This window comes from Canis aureus, chromosome 9 (assembly GCF_053574225.1).
Source record: "Canis aureus isolate CA01 chromosome 9, VMU_Caureus_v.1.0, whole genome shotgun sequence".
Classification (NCBI taxonomy): Eukaryota; Metazoa; Chordata; class Mammalia; order Carnivora; family Canidae; genus Canis; species Canis aureus.
In genome coordinates, this window is record NC_135619.1 from 71,777,572 (window position 1) to 71,790,167 (window position 12,596).

A 12,596-nucleotide genomic window follows, 5' to 3' on the forward strand; every position below is an offset into this window, starting at 1 on the left:
CTTGAGGCCTGTTTCCTCCACGTAAATAAAGTACTTGTGAGTATTTCTGAGCTCTGACAAAGCTGTGATTCCAAGTCCCTCTGTTCCTCAGTCACTGAATTGGGTCATCATGACACCCGTGGTGTAGGTTAAATGGGTCTTAAATGTGTGTTGAATATTGGCAGGATGCCCAGAGCGATGGCCAGGGAAGCCGAGCTCTCCCCTCCATGCTTTTGCTGATGTTGTTTGTGTGCCTGAAATGTCCACTGTCTCTTGTACCCATGGTTCTTGGCACACACCTGAACCTTGTGGACTATGTGGTGTGTGCACGTGTGCCCTCCACTTGAGGACAGAGACCACATCTTGTGTTTAACAAGTGGTTGAGTTTCTTTAAGTAGTAGGCATGGGAGTATATTTGGCATGTAGTCAGTACTACGGTAAATGGGGTTTGTTTTTAAATGAGTGCAAAGAGAGAGCATTCAGAAAAAGAGGTTGGCCAGATTTCATGTGTGAGTTGTGGCCTTTGTACCTCCACTAAAGAGCCCTTGAAGGTCTAAAATGCAATATCCAGCAGAAGTAGGCAAACCCAAAAGCAGACATTTATCCAAAGGTATTCACTGAGCAATCACTAATCACAGGCACTGGAGCTACAGAGATGAATAATATTTTTAAAACAAACCAGAAAAAGAAACGTTTCTCTCCTCATGGGGGAGAGAGAAAACCAACAGACCTTCAGTACAATGTTGAATGGTATAGGGGAAAGTGAAGCAGCCTCTTCTCAGTGGGAAGGGATCACTCTCCCAGGAGGTGACACAGAGGACAGGCTGGAGACAGACAGGAGAGTCCCAGGGCAGAGCAGGGCCTGGCATTTGAGCTACCCCTGCATCCAGGCCTGGCTACTGGGCTCTCTCTGCACCTGCCCCTCCAGGCCACCCTGAAGAACCTGCTGGAGACCTGGGTTTTCTCTGTAGAGATTGAAAGAATAAGGTCGTGATGGCTCTGCGTGTGGGTACAAAAGCACTTCATACTGATTCCGTAAGTCTCCACTCATGTACATCTGCCATTACCAGAGCCAACATTTCCTTGCTCAAGATGGTAGCTCAGGAGTTGATCATGTTATTGGTAAACTACGCTCCTTTTTTTTTTTTTTAATTTTTTAATTTATTTATGATAGTCACAGAGAGAGAGAGAGAGAGGCAGAGACACAGGCAGAGGGAGAAGCAGGCTCCATGCACCGGGAGCCTGATGTGGGATTCGATCCCGGGTCTCCAGGATCGCGCCCTGGGCCAAAGGCAGGCGCCAAACCGCTGCGCCACCCAGGGATCCCCACTCCTGTTTATCTCCTCAGACTTATCCAAGCTCTAAGAAATTTAAAACCTATCAAGAAAGATCATTTCCCTCATTTTACAGAACCATCATGTACTTCCCTGAGGTCGTATGGCTAACAGGTAACAGGCCAGGCCTGGCAGAGCTTGGACTTTGATGCTGTCCCCCTTCAATTCCTGCACTGTCTCCATGAGGGGCAGTGTTGGTTGGACGCCCCTGGCCTGTGTTTTTGATACACCTCTGGTCCCTGGCCAGCACCAGCCACTCAGACTTCTCGTGACTTTCTTTCTGCCCCTGTTCACTGGGAAGGCCTGGTCAGAGAAGAGGCAGTCTAGAGATGAGCCCAGCTAGCACCATCAGAAGAGCCAGCGGAAAGATGCAGAAAGGAGGCTAAGAGGACAAGACTGAGGTCGAGTGTGAGACTCCAAGACTGGCTACTGGAAGGCCACCAGCAGCCCTGGAGGGAGGGACGTGAGTGGAGTGGGTGGAGGCCTGTGCTCTGCTGGCCTGGGCCGGGAAGAGACAGCGAGGTAGGCTAGGGGCGAGGTGTGGAGGAGTGCTGAAGGGCGATGGGAGCACTCGGGGTGAGGCACAGGGAGCCAGAAGCAGAGGCCTCCAGAGAAAGGAAGAAAAGTGGTCTTCAGTTAGTGGCATCTGTTGTTGGGGACGAATCACTTAATAGGGACAAATGTAATCACTTGCCTGGGAGTGTTGTTTTGAGCATCCCATGACATCACACAGGCCTCGATTGCGAGGGGCCTGCCCGTGGGGTGGGAGGTATGCTTCATGCTTCAGACAGAAAGAGTGGTGGAGGAGAGGACAGGCCCCCCTCCCCACTGCCCCTCACCGTGGTGCTGGGGGGTAGCCTCGCACGTTCTCACACTCACACGCCCAGACACGTTCCTGTGGCCCCAACCTCCTGCACAGCGGCTGCATCCTGCCAGCTGAGGGGCTTCCTTCCCAATGGTTCTCAGCCTACGTTTCAAGATCACTTTCGTTGCATGCATGCTGAAAATAAACAAGTCGGGACTTTACCAGCCGCCTCAGGGTCTGGCTCCGTTTCTGCTTGGCTTTTGGAACATTTATTTATGGCCACTTCTCTCTGGCCTCTCCTGTTCCCTCGTCACTTATTAGTTTGCTCGGCAGCCACTGAGCCCAGGCTGGCAAGGGTGGTGGCCCCATACTACACTGGGGAGGGTGTCGGGGAGCTAGTGGCTCACAATGGGGCCTGCCCTCTGGCAGCTTGGAAGGGGTCAGAGGACATGGGGCCAACGAGGGGGGAAGGGGCAGTCACACTTGCTGAGCACACAGACTACTGGATGCTAGGCACCTTCATATAGGAAAATAACCCTACATTTTATTGGCTCTGACAGAAGAGCATTTCTCCCAGAGAACCCCTGCTTTCCCTGTGATGGCACTAGTAGCTGGTGCCCATCTTGTAACACCTTGTGTTTCCTGCAAGATTGTAATCTCCTTAAGGTCAAGGACGTGTCCTGCTCTTCCCCAGAGGCTCGCTGTGTGCCCTTCCCTTAGTGTCCTTCCCTTAGTGCCCTTCCCTTAGTGCCTTTCCCTTCCCTTCATTCCTACTTACTACATGAGTGGGAATGAAGCAGGTGTTTGCCAAAGGCAGTGACGCTTGTCCTGAGCTTTAAGGTGAGACGTTGGGGATCCCTGGGTGGCTCAGGGGTTTAGTGCCTGCCTTTGGCCCAGGGTGTGATCCTGGAGACCCTGGATGGAGTCCCGCATCAGGCTCCCTGCACGGAGCCTGCTTCTCCCTCTGCCTGTGTCTCTGCCTCCCTCTCTCTGTGTGTCTCATGAATAAATAAATAAGATCTTAAAAAAAAAAAAAGAAAAGAAAAGGTGAGACTCAGACCTATGGGCAGAGGAGGGGGAAGGCACCTTGGGCCAAGGAAAGACCTTTCTTCTTCAATCTCTTGAATAATACTGGCCAGTCACTGTAACTGGCCCAGTGTCAGGAGGATGCTTTTGCTGTGAGACCAACTTTATCTATCAACAGGCTGCTGGTTGGGCTGTGTAGACAGACTGCCCTTCCTTGCAGGTTTGTGCCAACCACAGTGGGCAGCCCAGTGCCCAGAGAGCACAAAGAATTTGCCCTATTGTCTCAGAACTCCAGAAATAAACAAATGGGACAGGAACTGTGGCCTAAACCCCACAGGGAAGCCTGTCTTGAGGAAGTAGTCCTTGCGCTGGTGGCACTCATGCCCAGTAGAGGGACCCAAGGTAGGAGGTGGTTGGAGACCCTTGCTGTGAGAGCTGTTAGGTGCCAAGGTACAGGACATGCTAAGTGGGTTCAGAGATGGACCATCTAACTCAGCCCAGGGCTTCAGGGAGAGCTTTCTAACAGAAGTAACATGTATCTTAAGTCTTCAGGATGAGTAGGAATTACTGGTAAGCTAGGCTGGAGAAAGCATCCCAGGCCAAGGGAATGGCACGAGCTAGAGCAGAAGGGCCAGAGAGAGTAGGGGACAGAGGTCATGAACAAGTGGGCAAGGAGGAGAGGCGTGAAGGGCCAAGAGCAGGGATCATATCCTAGTTTTCTGTGCTTTAGGACTCCAGGTATTGCTCCAAGTGCTTACATGTATGGAGGATCCCCTGAAGAGGGCTCTGAGAATTTGTATTTTCATAAACACCTTACCTGACCCTTATGCTCCACGCAATTTTGAGAGTCACAGACACAAAGTGAGAAGAAAAGAAATTCTAAATGGCTCATATTGGGGAGCACCAGCATTTAAAGTGGTTTTAACATCTGTTTTGGAGCAAAGACCCCTTTGAGAACATAGTAAAAGCCCACTTCAGAAAAAGCTTGCACACTCACTTTTGCAAAGAATTTCAGGGAATTCTTAGACTCATTAGGCCTTTCCGTGAACCCCATTTTAAACACTCCTCCCATAAGTGGCGAGTAGAAAACCTCAAATAAAAAAGCCTTCAAGGAGCTGCCAGAGAGAAACAGGAGCCAGGGAGTAGAAAGAGGCAGAGGCAGGAGAGATTTTCAAAAGTATGGACGTTGTTGCTGCATTTGTTCAATAAGAGAGATGAGAGGTTTGAGATCTGCAGAGCAGCCACCTGTCCTGGGAAGCGCCCACTGGCAACCTTGTGTGGAGCTGTGCAAGTGTACATCAGGGACAGAAGCCAGGTTCCAAAGGGGCTTGGAGCATGAGCATGTGGCGAGGAAATGGGGTAAGTAGGCAGGCTGAAACCTGATGGAAAAAAAGGGACAGCCAGCGGGAGCAGTGGGGTGTAGGGGGTAGGCAGTGGGCACCTGATCGTACCAACTCACATCAGCCAAACTCACGTTCATGGGTGTGTATCAGGTGCTTAAGCCTGTCATGGCTATTGAGTAAAAGATAAAGAAGGAGCTACCTGTAGGGTGACTGCTCACCCTGGTCTGCCTGGGACTGTTGAGGTTTTCGTACCAAATGACCTGCCTGCCTCCCAGGAAACCCCTCAGTCCCAAGGAGACCCTGTTCCCAGTCCTGCTGGAGTTGGACAGCATGATGGGTTGTTCTGTCTGCAGGGGGCGACCACGTCAGGGTGCTGGGCTGAGCAGGAGGCTTTGCCAGAACTGGGGGCCAGGGAGGTATAGTCCTCGTCTTTGCAGAAGAGATCTGAGGACAGGGAATGTGGCTCCTCAGTCAGAGGCGCCAGGGACGGCAGCCCACATTTGCCCAGAACAACCTTCTGCCTCCCCAAGCCTGGGTGGGAAGGCAGGCGAGGCTGAGGGGTTCCTGCAGAGGTGGCCGCCTCCCAGGCACCGTGTATGGTGAGCCCACCTCAGAGTCTCCACTTCCCGGCTCTCCCATCCCAGATGTCATGAGACAGAGAACAGTGGTAATCTGTAACAGATGCTTTTATTTGGCAGCTACTCGATCTCTGAGAATAAATGGAGTAGGATTGTAAATGGAATGTTCCCACGGGCTCACCATCATAAACGTACTTACTGAGAGTCATGTATTCACCAGTTATTAGCATCCACAGCATGCCAGGGACTGGGGCTACAAAGGGGCAAATAGCAGGGTCCTGCCTTTAAGGAGCTCACAGTCTAGTGAGGCAGGGGATACTGACCCGGGACAAGCTGACGAGTGCTGCTCTGGCTGGAGGGTCTCAGGCTGTCCCTTCTCCAGCCCAACCCCAGACTTTGTTCTCCAGCAAGCCCCTGCAATCACCCCTGTTCCTCTCTGTGCCCTTTTTGGCTTTACATCCCTTGTCCTTAGGTGAATTTACACACTGTCCTTTAAGTTTTTGTTGAAAGGGCCCTGAACCTGGGGGGGTGAAAAGGGCTTCCCAGTTGACTGCGTTGGAGAGCGCGTGGCTGGGATATTGTGTCCATGTGATCCTGGGAGAAGTTTGGAAACCTCCTTCCCAGTCATGTGGGTCAGGTCCTGTGGCTGGTGAGGCGGGGTGCTGTGCTTTTCCAGAAGCACCGATGGGTTGAGAGCATGAAATGCACTTATAGCTGCCGGCACTGCAGGCCATGCCACAGGGTGCCCTGCCAGTTAAGTTTTCTCTCCAGACACATGAGTGGGGATTTTATGTCAAGTCCAAGAGGATCCCTGGTCATATACAGAAAGTTTGCGGTGTGGTTTGCTCTTTGAAAGTGAGGGATCTCAGCAGATATTCAATATAGTCTCCAATGTGTGGTCTAAAAGAGTAAAATGCCAAACTGGTAACAAGCCATGAACAGCGCCTTGCTGGGAGCTGGGCTCAGAAAGTACTCACTGCTGTCTGAGGGACCCCCTGAAGTCAGATTAGCCTATACATATGGGGAAACTGAGGCCCAGAGTCACATAGTCTTTCTACTCTGAGCTCCTGATGAAAGGGTTCTTTAAAGCTTCATGAATGTCTCATATGCCACTAGCAGGGAAATGACAGGCTTCAATTTTTTTTTTACAAATTCCTGCGTGCACCTGTCCGACAGCCAGATGACAGTGGGATTGGACCACTTGTTCCAAGAGAGCCTTCCTCTGGGAGAGACACTGGTTGGTCCTACTGCTCAGAGCAGTAGATCCCCAGGGGGGAAAGTCCACCAACCTGGTGATGCAGGACCATGTGGCACAAACCAAATGGTGTATTGTGATGGATTTTCCCCCACTAATCAGCTAGTTGTTTGGGTCACTTAAAGACAGCCCGTCAGAAATGAAGCCCTGCTCAAAATTGACCTTAGCTTTCCCTCCAGCTTCATGCATTTTGGGGCTCCTCAGAGCCGGGGTGGGGAAGCTCTGAGGCCATGGCAGGCACAGGTCAGATTCTATGTGGCCTGCTGGGTGGGGAGGAATTGTCTGTTTTCATTTAGTGAAGCAAATTTTATATGTACATTTTCATAAATAGTTCATTTGTCCAATAAGATTTTTAGAAAGAAAACATTTATCTGACTGCCCTCAAATTATAACTGATTTAGACGGATGAAGTTTATGATGCCTGTGGATACTACAGAGTTTTCATATCCAGGGAAGATGCAGAGAAGACAGTTGGCTATATGGAGCTCAGAGACAATGTCCAGGCTGGACAGCAATCGAGATTTTATTAAAACAAAAGATCCCAAAGGAATATAAACAAGATGAATCTTAAGTAGAAGAAATGGGTATTTTCTTCCATTTAGGTTTTGTAGTGGTGATAAAATAAGCAGAGATAGCGAGTGCTGTTCACATGGGGGGGAAAAGTGGGTTTCTTGGTTAACTCCAAGTTCAGTTTGAACATGAAGTGTTAACAACAAGGAACCAGAGCTATAATTACAATAAGAAAAATATCGCTTGGTGTTTCAGCACCAACTAGGGGCGAGCACAGTAATGGGTACCCTAAAAGGTATATGGTGATCCCAGGTACACGCCAGCTCCCCAGGAGCTGTGGTTCCTTGCAGAACACACACTTCTTGCCTCCCTACCTCCACTGGCTGTTTGCCTCCCCCACCGAGAATCCCACGTCCCCTTCCTCAGCTCACCTGGGGTTGAAGCTCTTCGTCTGAAGCACACGCAGCAGTTCCTCAGAAAGTCTCCTGGCTCCCCCAGCCCCTCCAGGTTTACCGAAGTGTGTGATGAGTTGTCTCATTTTTGAGGTAGGTGCGAGCTCTTTGAGGGCAGGAACTGTCATCTTGTCTCTGCATCACTAAATATCTTTGACTTACTGGCATCTGTGCTTGTCGGACCAAGATGAAAATGTCCTATCCACTCCTAGGACCCAGATACAAAGGGAACGTGTGACAAAAGTGGGACTCACTGGAGGAGAGTGACTGTGATGGCAAGGGGCTTGCAGCTCTGTCCTGCAGATAACATGCGAGAGGACCATGGTGTCCCTTCAGGTGTCCAGTGGACTGTCACGGGCTAGCCAAAACACCTCTGTAACTCTGGAGCACAGTGAGTGCAATGTCGCTTAGAAGAGGGGGGACGGCCTCACAGCTGAAACCACTTCCCAGCAGAATGGGCGGCTTTGGGAAACTGTTTTTGTTCTGGGACGCTGCACGTAGGGCTGCTTTAGAAGGCATGCTGCCGTGGACCTGAGGGTGGCTTCGGGCATCCCTGGGCTCTGAGATTCTGCAGTGAGCTTTGATTAAGCACCTGTTACATGCCAGGCCCTGGGCCCACAGAGAACAAGACAGGCATGCCTTGCCTGCACTATGGCAGGGTGTGTCACTTTGGGTGTTCTGAGAAGCAGACACCAGGAGCCTTCAGGTGATTAGCGTGCAGGAGCTTTGGAGGAACTGTCAGTGAAGGCCAGAGGAAGCAGGCACGGGAAGCCTCAGGCCATGATGCAGGTCTGCCATCTGTGAAAGAAAGCAGGGCGCAAGGGCCAAGTAGGAGGCACCTCGGGCTGGTGCCAGGCCCCTAGTGAAGGTTTCCCCTGTGGAAGAGCCCCGTGTCAGGCAGAAATACGCCCGCACCACCAGCCCTGCTACGTTAGAGAGCGGCCCAGAGAAGTGTAGCCTCTGTGCATACCTCGATGGGGCATCCAGGGAGGTGGCAGCTAGGACATTGGTCAGCTCTGCTCCCACAATAGGTTCCCTTGAAGGAGATCTGAAGGGCACACTTCCATGGCTGCTACACAGGGATTCTAGAAAGCGTTGCCCATCACACAGTACCTTTCTGATTTGCTTCCCCAGAATCGTCTCAGGGGCTCCTGTGATCACATGCCAGCAAGTAGTAGAGCTGGGATTTCAGCTCAGATCCCCCTGACTTCAAAAGTCTACGTTTTGCTAAGTAATGCCATGCCACATCTCAGGTTCCCTCCCAGCTCCTGAGAACATAGGAACACACGCCTGCTTGCCCACTCACGGTTAGCAACTGAGTGTGTCAGCAGCGGTCAGTGACACAGTTTAGATACAGACCATAACTTGGTCTGTGCTCAGTCCACATTGGGATGACTTGAACCAAGGTCAGTCTGCTTCTGTGTATAGTTTCCTCTCACTTCTACTCAACTTCATGAAGTCAGGGCCCCAAAGATTTAGCTAGGGGAGAACTCCTCCTCCAAGGTGTAGTCTTTTAAAAGATACGTGGCTTCAGGCTCCCAGACTCAGAGAAGTCAAAGCATGGCAAAATTTTTGTTTTTTTCTTTTTTCTCCCTTAATATAGCTGTCTCCTGGGAGGACCCATGCCTATTTTGAACATCACTGATTTCCCCTTAAATGTTTGTTGAAGGAGCAATAAATTATGGGGAAAAAAAGAAGTAGCACAATTACACGACAAAACCCTTACAATTCACTCCCGATACATCTGCCCACCACAGAGCTCTCAGCACATGGCATGGTCGGCTGATGTTAAACACACCGGAGGCTCCTGAACCCCCAGAGCACACAGCTGGGGGGCCAGCCGAGAATTTGAGACCAGGCACCTGGCACATTAAGTCACTGCCTGGACAGTCGTATAATGTGTGTAGAGGTTCACGTGCAGTGAAGTGGAGGAGTATGTGTGGAAAGGCTTGTATATGCGCTGAACACAAAATCCTTGTTAAGACTGTAACAAACAGTCTGTCCACTGGATCACCCACTGTCTGAGTCATGGGGGAGCTCAGGCCTTTGGAACACTTAGGAACTGACTGTGTAGGTCAAGTTGAGGTTTCCAAGTCACTGAGGGCTAATCTCAAAAAACACTGTTTTGTCACCCAACCACTGGGGGGTGGGGAGAGGGATCTTTTTGCTTTTCCTGCCTTCTTAAATATGTAAAGTGGACATAATTTGACTTTTTGTTGACTACTTAGTCTCATCATTAGGATTATCTGTTAGGATATACACTTTTGCTTCTATATTAATTGACCTCAAATTATTGAGCTTTAAATATTGTTCCTGATTCTTAAATTGTATTTATATGGCCTCTCTTCTGGTAACAACCACTTCTCACTGTTGTGGCATGCCCACCTATAGTAAGCAGGCCTTTTCGATTTGGGAATTCTAATATGCTAGATACTAAGAAACTACATGTTCAATATTATTTGGCTCATATGCAAATGAAAAGTCCAGTGGACTCTGAGAAGCTCTAGTGATTCTTCCCTGGTTTTCTGTCATGTTCTGAACAGATGAAGTTGTTTGGGAAATGTCTTCAGCAAAGTTGGGTGCAGCCATCTATTTAGTTTTTTTATATCGCTGTTCTGTAGAAAGTCATCTAATCATTTTGTTGTCTATATAGCTTGTTTGATACTATCCTGTCGTAATATGATAAATAGAACATTTTTTTGGGTGTTGTGAAGAATATTATCTATGTCACATGCTTAGAGTCCAACAGAACTGGCTTGAAGTCCCAAATTTAATCTCTGAATACCTGCGTGAATTTGTGTAAATCTTTGTAAGTCTTTGAGCCACTCTCTTCTCTTTTCTCATGTACAAAATGGAGGCAGTGAACGGCTGTGTCCTGAGTTGTGACACTTAGATGCTTTAGTGCAGGTCTTTCTTTTTTTTTTTTTTTTTTTATTCACGACAGAGAGAGAGAGGCAGAGAGACAGGCAAAGGGAGAAGCAGGCTCCATGCAGGGAGCCCGACGTGGGACTTGATCCCGGGTCTCCAGGATCACACCCCGGGCTGAAGGCAGCGCTAAACCACTGGGCCACCAGGGCTGCCCTTTAATGCAGGTCTTATTTAACATAGTGCCTAGGCTGTTGTAGACAGTTGGCAAATTGTAATCAGAATCCCTTTGTCATTCAAGTACTTATTCCCTGAAAGGAAAGCTGTGCATCTTCTGAGCGGTGGAAGATGTTGGCACAGACCTTGCTCTCTGCTCCCTGTGAATTTTGGCGAATGAAAACCCATCTCCTCATAGAACAGCCCTTCCGGGGACAATTGGACATTCTGTGTGTCAAGGAGCAGTTGGCCTCTGTTTCAGAAAAGGGAAGCCAGCTTCGACGCCTTACAGCTGAGGCTAACACTTCACTTTTGTCTTGGTCCGCAGTGAACAGAGTATCTGCCAAGCCCGGGCTTCCGTGATGGTCTACGATGACACCAGTAAGAAATGGGTGCCCATCAAACCTGGCCAGCAGGGATTCAGCCGGATAAACATCTACCACAACACTGCCAGCAACACCTTCAGAGTCGTCGGGGTCAAGCTTCAGGATCAGCAGGTAGGCTCTACGGTGGCAGGCTACACTCATGGGCATACGCCCCCCTCCCCACATACAGCAAAAAGAGGTCAGGAAAAAATAAGATTAGGATTTGGAGTTGGAAGATCTGGGTTCATTCTGCAACAACGTCTGAGGCATTGAGCAAACTCTTTTCTGAGCCTCACTTTTCACATCTGTCTTACAGAGACAGTAATCCACACTCTCTGTGCCTCACCATGTTATTACTTTAGAATAACATAATAGATGGGAAACAGCTGAAGAAGTGATATTGCAGGGCTGTTTTAAAATCTCTGCCTCTTCCCACCTGCACAGCCATAGGTAACATGCCAGAAGATGTTTGGTTCATCAGCCCCCCCCATCACCCGTCTTACCTTGGAAAGAATATCAAGGTGATTTGGGGGCACCTGGGTGGTGTAGTTGGTTGAGTGTTCAACTCTTGGTTTCAGCTCAGGTTGTGACCTCAGGGTCATGGGATCGAGCCCCATGCAGGGCATGGAGCCTGCTTGACATTCTCTCTCCCTCTGCCCCTCCCACTCAAGCTCGTGCTTCTCTCTCTCTCTCTCTCTCTCTCTCAAATAAATAAATAAATAAATCTTAAGAAACAAAACATGATTCGAAGAATCTGGGATCATTTCTATCCCTAAGGGTACCTCCTGGGCAAATCAGACAAGATCATTTATGAGTATACCTGGTACACAAACTGAAGTCCACCTCTGTCTGAAGTAGTCATGCACATAACTAAGAGTAATCTGACATGACATGGATGAAGTAGACATGTGGAGGAAGGGGTTGTGTAGCTTACCCGCGGTCGGCGACTTTGGTTACTTCTTCAGCGTTCTGCCTCCAGCTCTCTTCATTGAGATCAACAAGGGCATTTTTAGCAGTGAAATTAACAGTTCTGTGGTTTCAGCATTTATGAAAAACTCTACCCAAATAACCTCTCTTGGCCTCCTTTGTTGGTCAAGGCATTGCTAAACTGAGCAGCAGGTTAGTTGCTATCTCTGTAAAAATCAGCATGTTGGCAATTAGAAAACAAAGAACAGAAACTTAGGACTCTATTTTTAGTATGTGGCCTGTTGAATGGGTTTCTGCTATGGCCAGAACAGCTCTGTTAAGTTTCAAAGTCTTGTGGCTAAAAGGGACAGCCCCACTTCAGGACCCCTGATAAAAGGTCTAACCTGGAACTCCAGGTACCTTCATTGCCTTCCCTTGTCTGTGAGCCTTACCAGTAGGAAGGTTTTTCTAGAAAACTTTTTTTTTTAAGATTTTATCTATTTATTCATGAGAGATACAGAGAGAGAGAGGCAGAGGCGGAGAGAGACATAGGCAGAGGGAGAAGGCAGGCTCCCTATGGGAGCCCAAAGTGGAACTCGATCCTGGGACTCCAGGATCACGCCCTGAGCCTAAGGCAGATACTCAACCACTGAGCTGCCCAGGCGCCCCTCAAGAAACCTAGAAGGGCAGCCCCACTGGCCCAGTGGTTTAGTGCCGCCTTCAGCCTGGAGTGTGATCCTGAAGACCTGGGATTGAGTCCCACGTCAGGCTCCTCTGCCTGTGTCTCTGCCATTCTCTCTCTCTCTCTCTCTCTCTCTCTGTCTCTCATGAATAAATAAATAAAATCAAGAAAGAAAGAAAGAAAGAAAGAAAGAAAGAAAGAAAGAAAGAAAGAAAGAAAGAAAGAAAGAAAGAAAGAAGAGAAAAGGAAAGGAAGGGAAAGGGAAAGGGAAAGGGAAAGG

General features: G+C 49.2%; 1 protein-coding gene across 4 annotated transcripts in view; it reads left to right on the forward strand.

Moving 5' to 3' along the window:
- The window catches only part of EVL (Enah/Vasp-like), a 147,213-nt gene that overhangs the window by 81,092 nt on the left and 53,525 nt on the right, over positions 1-12,596 (forward strand). For all 4 annotated transcript variants that reach the window (XM_077910582.1, XM_077910580.1, XM_077910583.1 and 1 more), the window contains exon 2: positions 10,692-10,860. In XM_077910582.1, coding sequence (XP_077766708.1) covers positions 10,692-10,860 — 169 coding nt within the window. The remainder of the gene's footprint in view (positions 1-10,691; positions 10,861-12,596) is intronic.